Source organism: Juglans regia, chromosome 9 (genome assembly GCF_001411555.2).
Source record: "Juglans regia cultivar Chandler chromosome 9, Walnut 2.0, whole genome shotgun sequence".
NCBI lineage: Eukaryota > Viridiplantae > Streptophyta > Magnoliopsida > Fagales > Juglandaceae > Juglans > Juglans regia.
The window spans coordinates 17,616,249-17,633,825 of record NC_049909.1 but is presented as its reverse complement, the minus strand read 5'-3'; the positions used below and the strand labels follow the sequence as shown (position 1 = coordinate 17,633,825).

Sequence of the window (17,577 nt, the reverse complement as noted above, 5' to 3'; positions counted from 1 at the left end):
CGACCAACTCCTCGATCGGAGGTTTTCCTTTGTCACTTTCCCTCACGTGTGTGGGTTGTTGTCGTCATTCGACATTTTTTTCCAATAACTCCATTAATAAGAGTATTTTTTTATAGAAAATAATTATAATATTTTCTAGAGTTATTACTGATTTTTTATTAGAAATTAAAATTTTATACGGACAATACTGGAGACATCAGGTGAAAATGAAAAAAAAAAACTTATAATTGAAGGACCTCATCCTCAATTAACTTTTAACATAAGAATTATTCTTAAAATAATACTAAAAAAAAAATCTATTTAAAAATATAATTTAAGTAAATATTGATTTTTTTTTAATAAATCCGAAGTGCAAGAAAATGTTGAATAAAAAAAATGATCTTAAAAAGAATAAATAAATAGTTTGGTAGATGCTAGATTTTCAATTTCGCGCAAGCCTCCAAGAAGATAAGGCCGGTCCGGTCGGCCACGTTCTGCCTTCCTGCCCAAGCAATAAAAATGTGGACCCCACCCACGAGTATCATTTCTCATCAATTATTTATGTACATCTCCCTGCGCTCCTCTTTCTAGTTTCTACTTTCTAGGTCTCATCGAGTCAAAACAACTTCGATTGTCCGGGCTGGCATCAACTATCAAGATCCGCGTTTACGCGTTTTGAGGTAATCTCTTGGATCATCGATGGCAGATTTTCATATTTGGTGGTCTACTTTCCTGACCGACCTGTTTATTTACTTTTTATTTTAGTTGTTTGAAAGGGATTTGTAATTAATTTCACGAATATATATAATTTTTTAATTCAACCTGATTGATATTCTTTCTAATTTCCATGGCATCTTCGGTGCGTCTGGGATTAGGTGGTTATTTCTCTATGGTTGCTTAGAAACTTGAAGAAAGTGCTGATAAAACCTAAAGAAAGTTTAAGAAAACTTCATCTCGAGTACCGTTTATTTTTATTTTTTCTAGATTAAGAAAAAAAAAAAAACGAAAGCAACGACATCAGCAATAACAAGAATATTCTCTAATCGAAATTTCTTATATTCAAAAGTATACGGGTTTTTCATTTCCCTCATGTTCACTTCATATTTTGCGCAGAGGTCGTTGATTGAACTGAGGTTGTTATTGATTTTTTAAAATTGAGATTGATCTTGAAACTGGAGATATTTTATGATTGAAAAGGTTTTTGGTATTTTAATTTCATTATTAAAGGGGTTGTCTCCTTATTAAAACTCACAGTGGCCTGTATCACGTACAAGGAGGTCTTTATAAGGCTTTATTTATTGATTTTGTTTGTTTGCATTGTATTAGTATCCCAGCCGATTGGGAGCTTTTAGAGTGAAGAAAATTGTTCTTTAGTTAGTGACTTGCAATGATGTTGGGGAGAAGAGGGGCTTGCACAAAATGGCCATTAATCACAGGATATGGTACGTTTCATGCTTGCAATTTCGTGTTCTAGAATTAGTCTTTAATCATCTCTTCGAGTTTTTATTGCAATGATCGGTCAAGTTATGGGCCTTTTTCTCTTCCCCATTTTTTTTTGTGGATAACAGGATTTAGACTTCCCAATTTTGTCAATATAAGTTTCCTAATAAACTCTTTGATTACCTTTGAATATAAATTATCAAGTTATTAGGTTTTTCATCGGATTAGTTGTGAGGAACTGTATTGGCTTTACTCTTTTTGAGTGCTTATAATGAAACGATGAGACCAATTGTGTTGGTTATCATCTTTTTTTTATTAATTTTTTGAAAATGTAAGCATGTAACTGGTAATATTATATTATTGAACTCGAGGTTTTATAATGGATGACATATGATTTTTGCTGATCAATTCTTGATTGTAAGCCATATCTGAATGGTTTTCTTTTATACAATTACTGTGTGATAAGTTTGCAAATTTTTGCAAGAAATTAATGACAGATATTAACATGTTTGAAATGTTGAACAATTTTTTTTTTCAGGTTTTGCAAAATTTATTTTCTGTGCATTGGGTTCTCCTTCCGGGTATTCAAGAGAAGACTTGGACATCAATCTCATAGCTAGTCTGTAGAATCTACTTTGTCAATACTATAGTTTTTGTAGACAATGGAAGGAAAGTGGGCTAGAGTACCGAATGATGGGAAGAAAACTATTGTTGATTTGAAAAGGAAAAGGAAAGTTCGGTGCGCATCAAATATAGTTGGAGCTAGCCAACCACTGTTCTTGCAAGAGTCCAGCTTGAACTCATCTTTAAGCAAGATTGTTAAGCGTAAGAGATCTGATACATGTAGAACCAACTATGAATCATGGTTGAATAGATATACTCTTATTAACTATAGGAATTTCAGTAGAAGTGGGCTTCCTCAACGACTTATGTATCATCAAAATGGGGATTGGATCGATCATCCTCGACAAATTGTGGAGTTGGTTAGGAGAGATTTTCAGTTGAAAAATGCAGCTGTGCAAGTGGAGTTCAATGGCTGCCATTTATTGCTAGATGTTATGTATATGATTCAATGGGAGTTGAAAACAGGTTTACAGAAGCACTTTGCTTGGATTGACGAAGCAGGTCACTGCTTCTTTCCACAGCTTCTCTCTTCTACTAGTGAAATGCGTGAATGCTGCCAATCTAGGTCCACAGATGATCCACACACCAATGGGACCTGTGAGGTCGAATTGCAGCTTGAGATTGGAATAATTGGATCGACTAGCTATGATTCAGAAGAATGTGTAGAAGAGTCAAATATTCGTGCTAAGAGGACTAAACTTAAATTAAAATCTATTAGTGACTGTGCGGGTCTCAATATCAAAGACAATGACAATCAAACATCAGATGCTAAAATGCATGAGGCTAGTGGGGAAAATCTACCTATTGCTGTAAATACAACATCTAAGTCCCATATTGTGCATGGATTTCTGGAGTGTGATACAGTGAAAAACATGTTTATGAAGAGCATGGGATCATCTACAAGTGCAAATGTACTAGAGGTTAAGCGTTGCTCTAGTTATTTGACACAAACTCGGATGGAGCTATTTCAAAAGCAGATTGAAATAATTGAGAGGGGTCGTGGCGATCCAAATGTACAATATGGTTGGCTAGCGGTCAATAAAGATGCTCTAATGGGCATGATGACATATGGGCTTGGGCACGGTGGACCCAAAATTATGTCCTCGTATGGCAATGGAGTTCACCTTACACCATTAAACTATGCCCATATAAGGTTTGCATATCTTTTTTAGTTTTTCATTTCCTATATGTGTCTCGTTTTTGGGGATTCTCGTTTACTGGCTTATGCCTACTGTATGAGGGACTACATGGGGAATTATAGTTTTCATTAGAGGATCCCCCCATTTAATTATGCGTTGAATAATCCCTTGGCCGATTGCATTTTTTTGAATTTGGCTTTTCAAAGAAAAAAATAAAGTCTTGTGGTTGGCTCAAGCGGTAAAGGCCTTGGTCTTGGTAGTGTGCTCCCTCCAAGTCTAAGGTTCGAATCCTCTTGAGCGCAAACAATTCCTAGGGGACATCGGGCTGGGAAAATTTCCCGTTGAATTACCCGGGAAAACTCCTTGTTGAGGGCCTATACACTCTCGGGATTAGTTGGGACGTTGTTCTCGGACACCTAGTGCCAATAAAAAAATTCTTTGAATTTGGCTTATTTTTCCTTTTGCAAAGACTGAACTTTTGTTTTCTCTACAGTGCAAATTATTGTGATGATGACGAAAATGGGATGAGATACATAGCGTTCTGTTGTGTCATATTGGGAAATATGGAGGTTGTCAGTCCTGGATCTGTACAATGCCATCCCAGTAGTGAAGACTTCGATAGTGGAGTCGATGACCTTCAAAGTCCGCATCATTATATAGTTTGGAATATGAATATGAATACCCATATTTTTCCAGAATATGTTTTCTGTTTCAAGATGGTTTCCAGTGCTGATTGTGGTATGTATCTTCCATTTTCCTTCCTTTTAATGAAAAACACATTATTGTAGCAGCCCATCAATATTTTTCAAACAGTTCTGATGGAACACGGTCAACATGGTTAAACATACATAATTTTTGTACCGAGTCAATAGACCTTAACCTTTTCATCTTTACTTTAGTATATTTTGTTATTCTTAACTCCTTTGAGTACTGGACCACTAGATCTCTTTGATGTTACAGGAGGGGCTTTTGTTGCTAAAGAAAGTAGAATTGATGTGTCAGGAAGTATTACTAGTGAAGGGCCTCACGTCCAGAGGCAGTTGTATCACTCTCCAATTCAATCAGTAAGCCTTCTCACGCTCTTTAAGAATTTCATTTATTGTGGGTTTTTTGCTGATGTTGTAGCATTAATGGCAAAACATGCTAGGAGCATATAAATATGGATTTTGAACTGAAAGATAGTTTTACCCTGTCCCACCATTCTGAGATGATGCAAGCAGTAATTTCAGCTTTTAAGCCCAGCTGGCAGATGGGTTTATGACCTATTATTTGTTTTTGATCGGTAAACAAGTGCATCAAAGAGCATATGGGATACGTACAAGAGCATCATCTATGCATGGTAACCATGCGCCCAATCGTCTCGAGGTCACAACATAGTATTTCTTTTCTGTAATCCTTTTTTTTCTCACATAGCTTGGATTTTTTTTATAAGCCTTGGATTTTTTTATAAGCCCCAAAGCCTGGATTTAAGTGTGAAAAGAAAATGAAAATGATGGCAGGCTGCGACCCCTAGGGGTTGGCTCAAGTGGTAAAGGCCTTGGGCTTGGGGTTATGCTCCCCCTAGATCTAATGTTCAAATTCCCTTGGGTACAAACAATCTCTAAGGGCCATCGGACTGAGGGATTTCTCTCTTGAATTACCTGAGGTGCACTTGCAGAAAATTCATTTCCGAGGGCCTATGCACCCCCGGGATTAGTCAGATGTTGTTTCCAAACACCCGATGCCAATCTAAAAAAGATGGCAAGCTGTGATACCCTCATATTGAGTGAGTATGGGTGGCAAATGGAATCTCACATGGCTTGAGAATGAAAAGTTATTGCTCTTTATAATGTATATCAAGGGTTCCAATTGTACCATTAATTGTAGCCCAAATGAAAAGTTATTGCCTAGGGGTGTCAAATCGTGTTAACGGGTCGTGTTCGTGTCGTGTTAATGTATGTACATTACACTTAATGGGTCGACATGAACACGACCTGTTAAGGATTTCGTGTCAAAATTTCAAACCCGAACGCGACATGGTAAGATAACGGGTTGACACGACACGACACGACCCGTTATGACCCGTTAATGAATAAGAAATAAATTGACACAATGCGACACGACACGATCTGTTCTGTTCCAACCCGTTTACGTTAATGGGTTGAACAGACACGATACGACACGACACGATCCGTTTGACTTAATTGATTTTATATAAATATTTAAATATAAATAATATCTATAAAAAATGAAAAACTAACTACAAGTCTAAAATTACAATCCAAACAAATATGATCCACACAATTTATAATAATATTCATTATTAAAATTACATTTCAAATATAATAAACAAAACATACAATGTAAATATATTAATGTTACAATCCCAAATATAATAAAAAATTAAAAACACAGATTTAAACAAATTTAGAACTTGAAGAAGGAAGTAGAGTGTCCTCCTTATCCTTTAGGTCCAAGGGTATAAAGGTAAATTTAATTTTCTTAGTCATAACGGGTTATAACGGGTTGACCCGTTAGTGACCCGTTAAGCAATCGTGTCTTAACGGGTCAACCCGTTTTGGCCCGAACCCGTTAAGGCTAAACCCTAACCCGCTTTTATCGTGTCGTGTTCGTATTGGGTTAACAGGTCGTGTCACATATTGCCACTCCTAGCTGGGCCCTTCTTTGGAGCATTACGTACTACTTCTATTCAGTGGGAATGTGATAATCAAGCCACATCGCCTCCAATCTTGTTTTTCTTAAGAGGACCAAACATATTGAAGTTAACTGTCAAGATAAGATTCTTACTGGAAATATATCTGCACCATTTTTAAAATCTGAAGGCCAACTTGCAGATATACTTGTTCTTTGGGTATTAATCAATTGATTTTTCTTTTGGAGCTGGGTTATGTAATATTTATGTACTTTTAAAAAAAATGTAATATTTATATGCCAGCTTGAGGGAGAGTACCAAGGTAATAATCATTTGTGTACATCCCGTATACGTGTATTGCGGCTTTTGCGCTTTTAATGATAGTTCTCTTATTAAAAAAACAGGTATTAAGGTAATAATACTGTCACTGAAAGGATATTATGGTAGGAATGTTGTCTTAATAATTGCATAGAAGTCAACTGTAATTCTCTGAGTGTATTACAGTGTATATTGAGAGGGTGGATAAATTCTCTCTTATTCTTGTGTTAACCTTAATCTTGACATATGACCTTTTTAAGTCATTTTCCTGTAGGAGAATTGTTGGCAATCTCCAGAATTTGACAAGAGATGTCTGGAAAAAGCTGTTGCCCTCTGCCCAAGCTCTTCAAAGACTCCAAAATCACCATGGATGCCTTTTGCCATGTTGTTTGAAGCTATCTCAAAAGATGTTTCTCCTAAAGATATGAAGTTGGTGAACGATCATTATGACCAATTCAAGGTTTGCAATGATTATTTTGTTAATTTTTTTTTCCCTTGGAAGTTATTATTATTTTTTAAGGCTTCCTTGTTGGGTATTTCATTAGAGCAAGAAGATTAGTCGCGATGATTTTGTCAAACAGTTGAGATTGATAGTTGGGGATGCACTATTGAGGTCTACCCTAATGGGTCTTCAGTGCAAGGTATGATTCAAACTACTGTGATTTATTGAGGACAAGCCATTGTAGCTTGATTAAAGCTACCTAGCTGGAACTCTGGGATTTGGTTCAAATGGATTTGCCTATTTGTAGGTCATTTATGGCATACATAGAATACTTGCATAGTTGAATAGAAACATTTATGTGCATACACATACTGGTATTATGTACATTAGTTACTGGATTTGCATGTGGTTACGGGCTATACTCTTGTTAGGTTTAAATTACTCTTTATGTTGTGCCATGTAGAATTGAAATTAGGAATTGGAGTGTATTAAGAGGCATGCTTATTTCCTACATATTTGAGTATATAAATTGTGATATATCTATATACGCACATATCATGGGGGGTTTGGCACCTATTTATGGCTGGTCATTTGGGGGAACATAGTCATCATCTTGATTCTTGTGTACTAAATACCAACCTTTTCATGTCCTTTTTCTCCCACTTTAAACATGCAATTGGTTTTCTAAATAGTATTTTTGAAAAGAACAAATCATTGCTTTTGTAAAAGGTGACAATTGTTGGAAAAAAAAGGAAGCTTATTCTATTATATTTTTTGGGAACACCATGATAAACGAGCTTGGTTTCCAAACAGATTTGTCAATCAATGGGGTTTCATGCTTTAGCACTTGGATGTCACCTGTCATGAGCTTACGTCAAATTACTTTTGTATCAAGTCTTTGACCTTAAAGTCATAAGTGGCACATCCTGGCTCTCCTCTATATATTTTGATCAGGGCCCCTTTTAGAGCCTGTCTTACACCTTTTATTTTCCAGTAAAAACTGAAAAGGAAGTTGTGATTGACTTTAGTGACACATTTGCTGTTTTGAAATGATGGGATTGTTTTTATTCATCCTATCGAAGTGAGACTGTGAGAGGGTGGGGTTTTTTTGGGGACTTGCATTTGGACAGCGATTCCTTCTTCCAAAACAGAGCAGGTCATTTTCATTACTATTTTTGCTTTAAATTCATCATTTTTGTTTTTAAAAAGAAAAAAAGATTCTGGCTAGAAATTATTTTGTGTTTTTCATCATCAGCCCCCGCACCCACCACCCAGGGTTTGTGTGGAAGGAAAAGAAAAAAAAGAAGACAAACATTTGGTACTGTTACAGAATTTTGAGCATAAAACAATTGGTTCAACTGCTGAATGCTTGCAGCTATGATGTTCCTCATAATGTTCATATGGTGAAAGATTTAATAGAGGGGGATACCAGAACATGGTAAGCTGATTTGATCTCAATATTTTTGATGCGGAATCCAGACATGCCATCCTAAACATAATCTGCTACAGAATGAAGAGGAGGTATATAAGAATTGAAAACTTTCTTCAGTCTGCATATCCCATTGATCAGAAGGAACCTTACTTTCCAATCACTCGAAGCAGTTGTGGAATATAAAAATGCAGGACAGGCGGAGGTTATTTTTGTGGAAATCCTTACCTGTAAGAGGTCAAGTGGGTCAATTCCTATCTTCTATAAATGATGAATTGCTGCTGTGCCCTCTATGTGAAGCTGGGGTAGAAACAGTAAAACCCAACTTTCTGGCATGTCATGTCATGAGGGCTATGTGACAGGAGTCACCTTGGCCATTAGACACTTGCAGATTTGCGTGAATAACAATGGGGGAATGGATCCAAATTTTTTTACATCCCCAGGACAGGTTTGATCTTGGCCAGGATAGTGGGCACGGCCTCCAGCTATTTGCAGTAATTATTATGGTTACTGTTTAATTTGATAGAAATGAGGTGGTTCATATTGGGGAAGCCAGATGTTCTTGTTATGGACCTATGGTGGTGAAGGGAAAACGCCTATAGTTTGAACACAGAAATATGTACCAGAAAGAAATGGTGGTTGTGTAGAAAATTAATGTTGATTTAAAAAAAAAAAACAAAATCTTGATGGCTGCTTTTTGCCAAAATTCTTCTGGTATTATCACAAAGGCTATGGACATCTATCTAGATTGGAGTCTATAAATTCAACTATTGGGGAAGCCAGTGGTACTCAATTTGCTCAACATGAGTCTGCACAACATAATCTACAAGAACTGATGATGTTGATTGGCCTAGGAGATATCTGGATTCTCAGCCAGGCTGGTTGGTCCAGTGTAATGCAGTGGCTCTAGAAGACATTCTTTATCATTATTAGCTTGGAGGAAAATTCTTATAAAACCTAATTTGGTGGAGATGTGATCAATTTTCCCAGTGTAGGTTAAGCTGAACAATCTCTTCCCTAAATGATAAGGATGGCTAGGGAGTTATTGTTTTTGGGAAAATGATAAAAGATACAACCAATTTTTACAACTATTTTACAACTCTGTTGTAAATGGAGGACATTTTTGTAATTAGAGTTTAAAGAGTATCATTATTTTATAAAAATAATGATATCCTTACACCTCCTTTATTATGGTTTTATTATCCAATTGTTTTTTTTTTTTTTTTCCTTTTGCTCTTTGAATCTAGATTAAAAATTTTAGAACATGATTTTCTTGTATAATCTAGAAGAAAATAAATTTAATCAACTAATGTAATCATGAAATTTAATTAAAAATAAATTCAATTTTATAAAACTTGACCTTTTGCTCAAGTTAATTTTTATAAAATTGAATTTATTTTGAATAAATTTATTTGATTATGTTGGTTAGTTGGATTTATTTTCTTCTAGATTATGTAAATTTTTAATCCAGATTCAAATAGCAAAAAGAAAAAAAAAAAGAGTAGTAAAGTAATAGTAAATAAGGTGTAAGGGTATCCTTACCCATTTTATAAAAAGGTCATAATTTTAAAACATAATTGTAAAATAGTTATAAAAGAGTTGCATCTCTATCACTAGTTTTGTTTCTTGGATTACGGTCCTTTGTTAACAATGGTTTGTTTCCTTCGCCATTTTTTGCTTTCTTTTGCTAATACAGGTCCTCTCCAATTGGTTAACCGAATTGGATGGTCCAATTTAGGAGAGAGATAGAGATACATCTTGTGGGCCTTAACAACATTTATTGTTGTTAATATAGAATTTCTGTATAGCATAGACCTCACATGCATATTTAATATTTGTGCCTATCTCGCTCTGTATTGGACTATCTAACTCGGTCAAGCAATTGAAAAGGATCTTAGTTGTTCTTTTGCCGCATCAATGCCATCCAAAGACCACTTCTTTATTGACCACATAGTTTCATTTGTCATTTGTGGGTAAATGAAAATTAGTCACCTTGTGCCTTTATTGTGTTTGCAGCAACCATCCACATGTGCCTTGAAAGTTCCAAAGCAGGAGCAAGACCTTTGAGTCTCTCATTGAAGCTGTGGTGTTTACGAGTGTTATCGGTATTTGTTATATGCCTGATGATTACTTGTTTGCTACTTTGCCCTTTAATGTGTCGACATGATGTGGAGAACAGTCGTAACAGTCTTCAAAATTTTCTGTAAGTGGTTCTTCACCACTCCTTTTCCGCCTTGAGGTTTTGCGTATTGTGAATGCGTGCCCTAGTTTCTATATGATCAAATTGTCAACATAGAACCTAAAACTCGTAGAACTGCTCAAGTTATTGGCTGGATTAGGAAAACCAAACCTTGGGTCTGAAATTCCAAAATATCTGCGGTTCCAACATAAGTGGTGCTTAGTGCTAGTGCTAGTGCTGTCAGTTTGGTACAGTGAGAATTTTTTGTATTGTATAATTTGGCATTTGACAAATACAATGTGTTATTTTTGCATTCCCTTTTTTTGGATTTTTTTTAATGGATTGGCAACTTTTGTTGGAATTTCTCTAATCTCTATGGTTTGTTTCCTTTTGTTTTTGGGCGGGGAGGAGATAACTTTTTCTAATGTGTGGTGTTTGTATCCTTATATTTTCAAGTTTTTTATTTGTTTAATTTATTTTTGAAGGATTGATCTATTTTATTTTTATCATCTGTCGTTTTTCTTCTTTTTTTTTTTTTACAAGGTGAAATTGAAATAGATTTGTGGTGTGTTTTGATGGTTGGATTTGAATCTTTATATTTTGATCATATTTGAATAGTACTAAATTCAAACCAAATTATATATATTCTTTCAAAATCTTAGATTTCAAATAATTAAAAAGATGGGAATTTGAACTTATGCATTTCAAATCTATTTATTTAAAAATTTAAGTTCAAATCTTAATCTTAATTTCAATTTTATTTTGTATTGGGGAAGTGATTTTCTTCTGATTGGGTTTGAAATTGATTTGGGCTTATAAGTTTGAAGGGAACATTCATAGAAAAGTTTCAAAACAAAAGAAACGGGCCTTCTTTAAGAAGAAAAGTCGTAATTTAAGTTGCCTCCGGGTCAGTCCAAATACTTGGCCCAAACCACTTTATAAGGATTAACTTGTTAATCGACCGTTGCTGTTGGCTTTGGACAGAGAATTCCAGGAGATCTCAATCCATAAAGAAACAATCAAATTGGATCAATCGTGAGTGATTTGATATGTTTCATTTTTCATTTACTTTTTATTTCTTAGCTTTCTTTTAGATAGGGAGGGACACTTGACTTGAGGGGATATTCGATAACACAGAGGTGAGATACAAATTTTTTAAAATTTCTTATAATTTTATTTTCAAACATTATTATAAAACACTTTTCAATTCTAAATAATCAAATTTTCTTTCATCTAATTATTATCAAAGCACAAAAATCAATATAACTTTTTATGAACTTTGGAACAAAACAAAAAAATTAGTACGACTTTTACAAACTTATAAATAAAAATTATATTCAAATAAAAATTTAATTTTATAATATTTGCATTCAATTTATTCTCTTCTATTTCTTAAAATTCAATAAAATAATTTAATTCAAACAATTTTACTACTATTAGAAAAACAATTTTTAGATACTTCTTACTTTAGTTCTTTTCATTTAGGTTGTGTTTGGTTGTTGGACCCAGTTCAACTCATCTCAAACCAATCATTGATTGGATTTAGGGGTGTAACCTCAAACTGGACCGGACCGGACTGGTTTTACCGGTTTTGAACCGGTCCGGTCCGGAACCGGTTTTTAAAATGTAAAAACTGGCCGGTTCCGGGATTTTTTGAACTGGATCGAACCGGACCAGACCGGTTGATTAAAAAAAAAAATAATATTTTTATATATAAGTTTTATACAAAATATTATATATATATATATATTAAATATTAATATATATAAGTTTTATATATAATGTATAATTATAAATTTTTATATGAAATTTTTATATATAATATATATAATTATATATATTCATATATGAAATAATATTTTATTATAATTTATTAATTATTACATAAAATGTTAATACTAAATCACTAAAAGTTTATAACTAATACTAATATATAACTTATAACTATACCAATAGTCTAATATTAATACTATTATATAGTCTAATATATTAATAAAAGTATAAAACAATTTTTTCTAAATCAGTTTTTTTTTTTTTTTAATATATATATAAACAAATTTTTAATGACAAATTGTGAAACTTACATTTTAATAAAACCGGACCAGACCAGACCGGAAATCGGTAAAACTGGAAGTACCGATTTAGGGGGGTAATTTGTGCGTAATCGGTTTTGAAAAATACAAAATCGGTACATACTGGTTCGGTCCTAGATTTTATTCAAAACCGGACCGAACCGGACCGGTTACACCCCTAATTGGATCTACTATTTTTTCAATTTTTCGTAAAAAGTTAAATCCATCTCAATCTAAAAAAATTAAATCTTAATAGGATTTACAAAATATTACTATTCACAATTCAACTCATTTCAACATCTAAATGCAGCCTTAATACCCCATTCTCATCGCATTTGTTTTATTTAGCCAATTCCTTGCTGCTTGCTTCTTCCCGTCTTGTCTGGTCATCGGTCGTACCCTATCTTGTGGATCTGGAACTGAATTTGTGTCGGCATATGTCCCGTTGACTGTCGAAGGAGCTGGCTGATGAGGTTAGGGAGCATGGCAAAGCCTTAGGTACTTACTCCTAACTCGAGTGTGAGTTAAGATGTGCATGTGAAGTATTGAATTTGGACATCCTAGTGGAGTTTTTGTTTGAACTCTAGAAGATAAAGTAAGTGCCTATAATTTAGCTTAGAATTAATTCACGACAATTCACATGCAAATCAAATGAGTGTAATGTTAAAGCTTACTGCTCTCTAATGGTTCAAAATTAAGACAATCAAAGTATATTTGCCAATCACCCTTTGTCATAAACATGCTTTTCCCTTTAAGTGGTTGTCCTTATTAGTGTGAAGGTTTACACCACCAAATAATAATATAACACGTACTCTTATTGTTTTTGAACAAGGAAATAAGAGCACCAAATCATTACCCTAAAATTCAAGCAATTCATTCGAAATAACAAAAGGTGTATTTTGATGCTGCATAACTCTACCTCTGGCGGTCAACTATGAACACCATCTTTGATTTCAAAGTGGGATTAGTACTAACATCAATGATCTAGTGGAGTGAATTCTTGCAAAATACAAAATTTGAAATAGCCATAAAGGAATCTCTCGTTAAAGAACATTCACAAGAGCTACAAAGAATTTTAATGAAAAGATTAAAGACCCACAAATAGACTGAGTAACTAAGACTGTTCAACTGGGCCGGAACCCGAGAAACTGGGTTTTTCGGGTTTCGGCCCGGATAAAATCCAGGCCGGAACCCGGGTTGAAAAATTTGGACATTTCCGGCCCAGATACATGTTAAAAACCCGGGTACCGGATTTTAAACTCGGTATCCGAGTCTTTTTTCGCCTCATAAGGAAAACACCCCCTCCGGAATCTCTCTCTCTCTCTCTCTCTCTCTCTCTCTCATTACGCTTGCAAGAAAGTAAAACCTTAAGTCTGTGCCTCCTTGCCGCGACCCCATTGCCATCGTCGCATCTTCGTCGTCGCATTGGATTTCTATCTCTATCTATCCGTGAGTAAAACTCTAAATCCGTGAGTCTTCTCTCTCTCTCTCTCTCTCTTTCTATCTCCCTCTCTCTCTCTCTCCATTGGATTTCTTGGTTTGGCTTTCCAAGTGAGAAAAATATCGAACATATCTGGGTTTGGGTTTGGATTTATGGGTTTTTTCGTGAGTCTAATCTGGATTTGGGTTGAAAATTATTTGATCTGATCTGATCTAGGTTTAAATTGTTCAAAAGGTTCTCAAATATAATTCAAAGCTTCAGATTAGGCAATTTTGTAAGTGACAATACCTCCTCAGCATGCAGTTTCCTCAGTTGAAGAATCCATTCACAGGCTTCATTCTTTCTTTTGCGTGCAAGTGTCAATTGCTTCTGCAAGTATTTCACATTTTTTTCTATTTTCTTCAATTCTTTCTCAATAGGCTTTGCACTAGCCTTTAGTGGCAATACTATTTCTTTCCTTATTCCATCTAATTATGTAGCAATAAGCTGTAATTAGGAAAAAATGGCTTGTAATCATTTATGGATCTATTAATCCTTGTTATCATTTAACTTCTGAAATTAGTGCTCAACTTCATAACATTATTTTTTTTCCTAAAAAAAATTAGATACTTTAGGCTTTTATTAAAAAAAAGAAGAAAAATGTTGAATCCAGAACCCGGATTTTCGGGTTGCAAACCCGCCCGGGTCATAACTCGGGTGTACTCGGCCCGATTTTGAAGCTCAGGTTCCGGGCTGGGTATACCCAGAAATCCGGTCTGAAACCCGGTTGAACACTCTTACTAGTAATAAATATATGATTCTATTTGGGTGAAAGTTAAATAACAATACAAAACTTCAAAAGCTTACCACTTTCATAGTTTCAACTCACATGTTTAATACCATTTGTTTCGGTGGTGTAGAACAGAGCTTAATAGATCGAAAATGCTTAACATAGGGAGGGAGGGAGGGAACTAGTGAAGCATGAAGGTTATTGGAGTGGACAATGCTAAGGGGACGAGAAATGTGCCCCGATACAATAAGTGCAAATGCATTTTTCTTTTCTTTTTATTTTTTCAATCAATTTTAAACATCTTTAAATATTAAAAAAATTACCAACTCACTAAAAAATAATTCATTAACCATTAAGTAAAAAAAAATATCGGTTAATTTAGTGGCACAACCATTCTCGATCTCCCAAGCATTTTTCTATTAGAGTGGGGTGGTGACTGAAGCGAGCCTTGAGATGGAGCTTAGCTATTGTAGTAGCAAAATGTACTACTTAGATATTTTGTCAACACCCTTATGGCCGAATGACACCGCCCATGACCCTTAGGAACCATCGAGTCCATGGTTGGTTCAAGCCCTTAAACTAGGCTGATGTTCATACAAAAATTATGAATTCTGTTACATGTAGTCACTTTTACATATTCATTGCGCACTCCACTGATGTGATTGGCTAAAACAGTTATTTTATATCAAAGAAACGATGCAACCAATTATATCAGTGGAGTGGGCAAGTGACTGCACATAAAATTTTTAAAAATTATTTAAAACAAAATATGTGACACGGCGGCTGGAATTGAAGTGGAACATGAGGAAGATATCTGAAGCAAATGAGATCAAACACTAAGTATATTATGATGTTATGGGTTAGGTGCTGTCGTGGGCCATTGAAGGGAGACAAACTTGTCGTGGGCTTCTGTTTAGAGAAAAAGCGAAGTATACGGATTCAAGGGAAGAGGCGTTGGGCTCATGCCGTGGGCCAGACTATGTTATCTTTTTGTTGTTAGTTGAATTACTTTTGTAAAGGGCTTGTGGACCAGTTATGTAGGGACTTTACAATAAATTGCTTGTTAGGGTATATTAGTGTCCTGAACTGACTTGACCTATCATCTGGAATATTCTACTGTTCATTACTCATGTGGAGATACTTTCCCTCAAAGAAAGTGTAGCTAATGTCACTGTGAGGAACTACAGATTATTGCTACTATTTATCTCATAATATACTATATTTTACTATAATCTATTACAAGTGGTATCACATTGCCCAAGGTCCTGCAACTTTGCAAGCCATGGCAGAAGGTACTCGTTTGAAAGATCTTCACGATGGCTTCACCTCCTTCAAGGGATCCACGAAATCGCACATAAAGAACACTGAGCCACAGTTTAGCACCATTGGCGTCGAGCTCCTCGTAGTCCGTAGGCAGATGGACTCAATGATGCAACAGTTCTCTGCGTTGGCATCAGATCTGCAAAAGGGAAATGCAAATAAGTCAGGTAATAATAGCAACAATGGAGAAAATAGTGATCAACAGGTGGTACCTCATTCTAGCGACATCCAACCTAGATCTGTGAGGCTTGAGTTTCCTTTATTTGGTGGGGATGATCCACATGGCTGGCTTTACAAGGTGAACCAGTTTTTTACATTTCACAATATATTACCACAGTATCATTTGGAATTAGTTTCTTTTCACATGATTGGGAAGACTTTGGTATGGTTTCAAGATCTCGATGAATCAGGGGTGTTAAAGGGGTGAGATGAGTTTGTAAATGCCCTCCTAGTATGTTTTGGCCCTAGTAATTATGACGATTCTATGGAGCAGCTCACTAGGCTCCGACAAGTGGGCATTGTGGAAGAATACAAATATGCCTTCGAAGCTCTTTCTAATAGATTGAGGGGTTTGTCTGAGACTTACAAACTGAGTTACTGTTATAATGTTTAACCCTACCACTTTGATTACAACCTATGGACTTGCCAAAATCTAAAAGGAAAATGTAGCCCTCCATAAAAAGCCAAACACATGACCTGTTTATTCCCACTACACTGAACCAGTAACCATTAAATCCCCGCCACCATAGAACCATTCCAACTTAGAACCAAACCAACCTCATAACAAAACTATAGTACCAATCCATAAAATCAGTCAAAACCAAATGAAAATGGGTTGTTATACTTATTGATTCAAGAAGTATCCGCAACTTCCTAAATCCAGCTGTAATGTCTCAGGTTCCTCTCACTGTGATAGATGATGACAAGGTTCGAGTTAAAGTTGCAAATTGGGAGTTAGTAGACAGTGAGGGTAAAGTGAATGGAGTGCATGTTGGCATTCAAGGGGCAGTGTTTGTAATGGATATGTATGTCCTAGTGCTTGCTGGATGTGACATGGTCCTTAGAGTGCACTGGTTGCAGGGCTTGGGGCCAATTATTTAGAACTTTAAAGAGTTAACCATGCAATTTAATTACCATCAAACTGCAGTGAAGTTAAAGGGGCTCACGGGCCAAACATGGATTGAAGAGGATACATAAGTGTAACAACATGGAAAAAAAGGAGATAATGTTACAATTTATTGAAAACTCAACCAATCACCAAACCAGCCAAATTCTCGAAAACATGCAACACCTCCTCAACAACTACTTAGATATTTTTGCCACCCCAAAAGGCCTACCTCCCACCCGTTCCAATGACCACACCATTACCTTACAACTAGACACTAATCCCATTTCTGGTTGACCTTATCGTTATCCCTATTTTCAGAAAGATGAAATTGAGAAAATTGTAAATGAGTTGCTGGATTCAGGGGTGATTCGCCCTAACCAAACCTCCTATTCCTCTTCGATTTTGTTAGTAAGGAAGACAGATGGCACATGGCGGCTGTGCGTGGATTATAGGGCTTTAAATAGTGCTACGGTTAAGGATAAATATCCTATACCAGTGGTAGAGGAACTGCTGAACGAGTTACATGGAGCCAAGGTTTTCTCTAAGCTTGACTTGAGGTCGGGTTATCATCAAATAAGAGTAAAACTAGATGACATTCCCAAGACTGCCTTTTGGACTCACGAGGGACACTACGAGTTCTTGGTTATGCCATTTGGCTTAACCAATGCACCGTCAACTTTTAAGA

General features: G+C 35.5%; 1 protein-coding gene across 3 annotated transcripts; it reads left to right on the top strand.

Moving 5' to 3' along the window:
- The first annotated feature begins 527 nt into the window (after positions 1–527).
- On the top strand, positions 528–10,499 carry LOC109014283 (inactive poly [ADP-ribose] polymerase RCD1-like). 3 transcript variants are annotated; one of them, XR_004802420.1, is made up of 9 exons: positions 528–659; positions 1,306–1,421; positions 1,958–3,196; positions 3,676–3,920; positions 4,143–4,246; positions 6,407–6,592; positions 6,678–6,773; positions 7,950–8,994; positions 10,020–10,499. XR_004802420.1 is itself a non-coding variant. In XM_035694091.1 (8 exons), exons 3-8 carry the CDS (start codon positions 2,082–2,084, stop codon positions 10,068–10,070), a joined length of 1,797 nt encoding a protein of 598 aa, XP_035549984.1. In that variant the 5' UTR covers positions 528–659; positions 1,306–1,421; positions 1,958–2,081; the 3' UTR covers positions 10,071–10,499. The 3 variants fall into 3 exon arrangements, 2 of the variants coding, with proteins under 2 accessions (XP_035549984.1, XP_035549985.1); XM_035694091.1 differs by lacking the exon at positions 7,950–8,994; XM_035694092.1 differs by lacking the exons at positions 1,306–1,421; positions 7,950–8,994.
- The last annotated feature ends 7,078 nt before the right edge of the window (positions 10,500–17,577 follow it).

Bases quoted from the DNA above. Each gene is read 5' to 3' on its own strand.
- LOC109014283 (XM_035694092.1), top strand. From the start codon at position 2,082: ATGGAAGGAAAGTGGGCTAGAGTACCGAATGATGGGAAGAAAACTATT. The intron at 3,197-3,675 runs GTTTGCATATCT...TTTTCTCTACAG, and splicing joins TTAAACTATGCCCATATAAG to TGCAAATTATTGTGATGATG. The intron at 3,921-4,142 runs GTATGTATCTTC...TTGATGTTACAG, and splicing joins GGTTTCCAGTGCTGATTGTG to GAGGGGCTTTTGTTGCTAAA.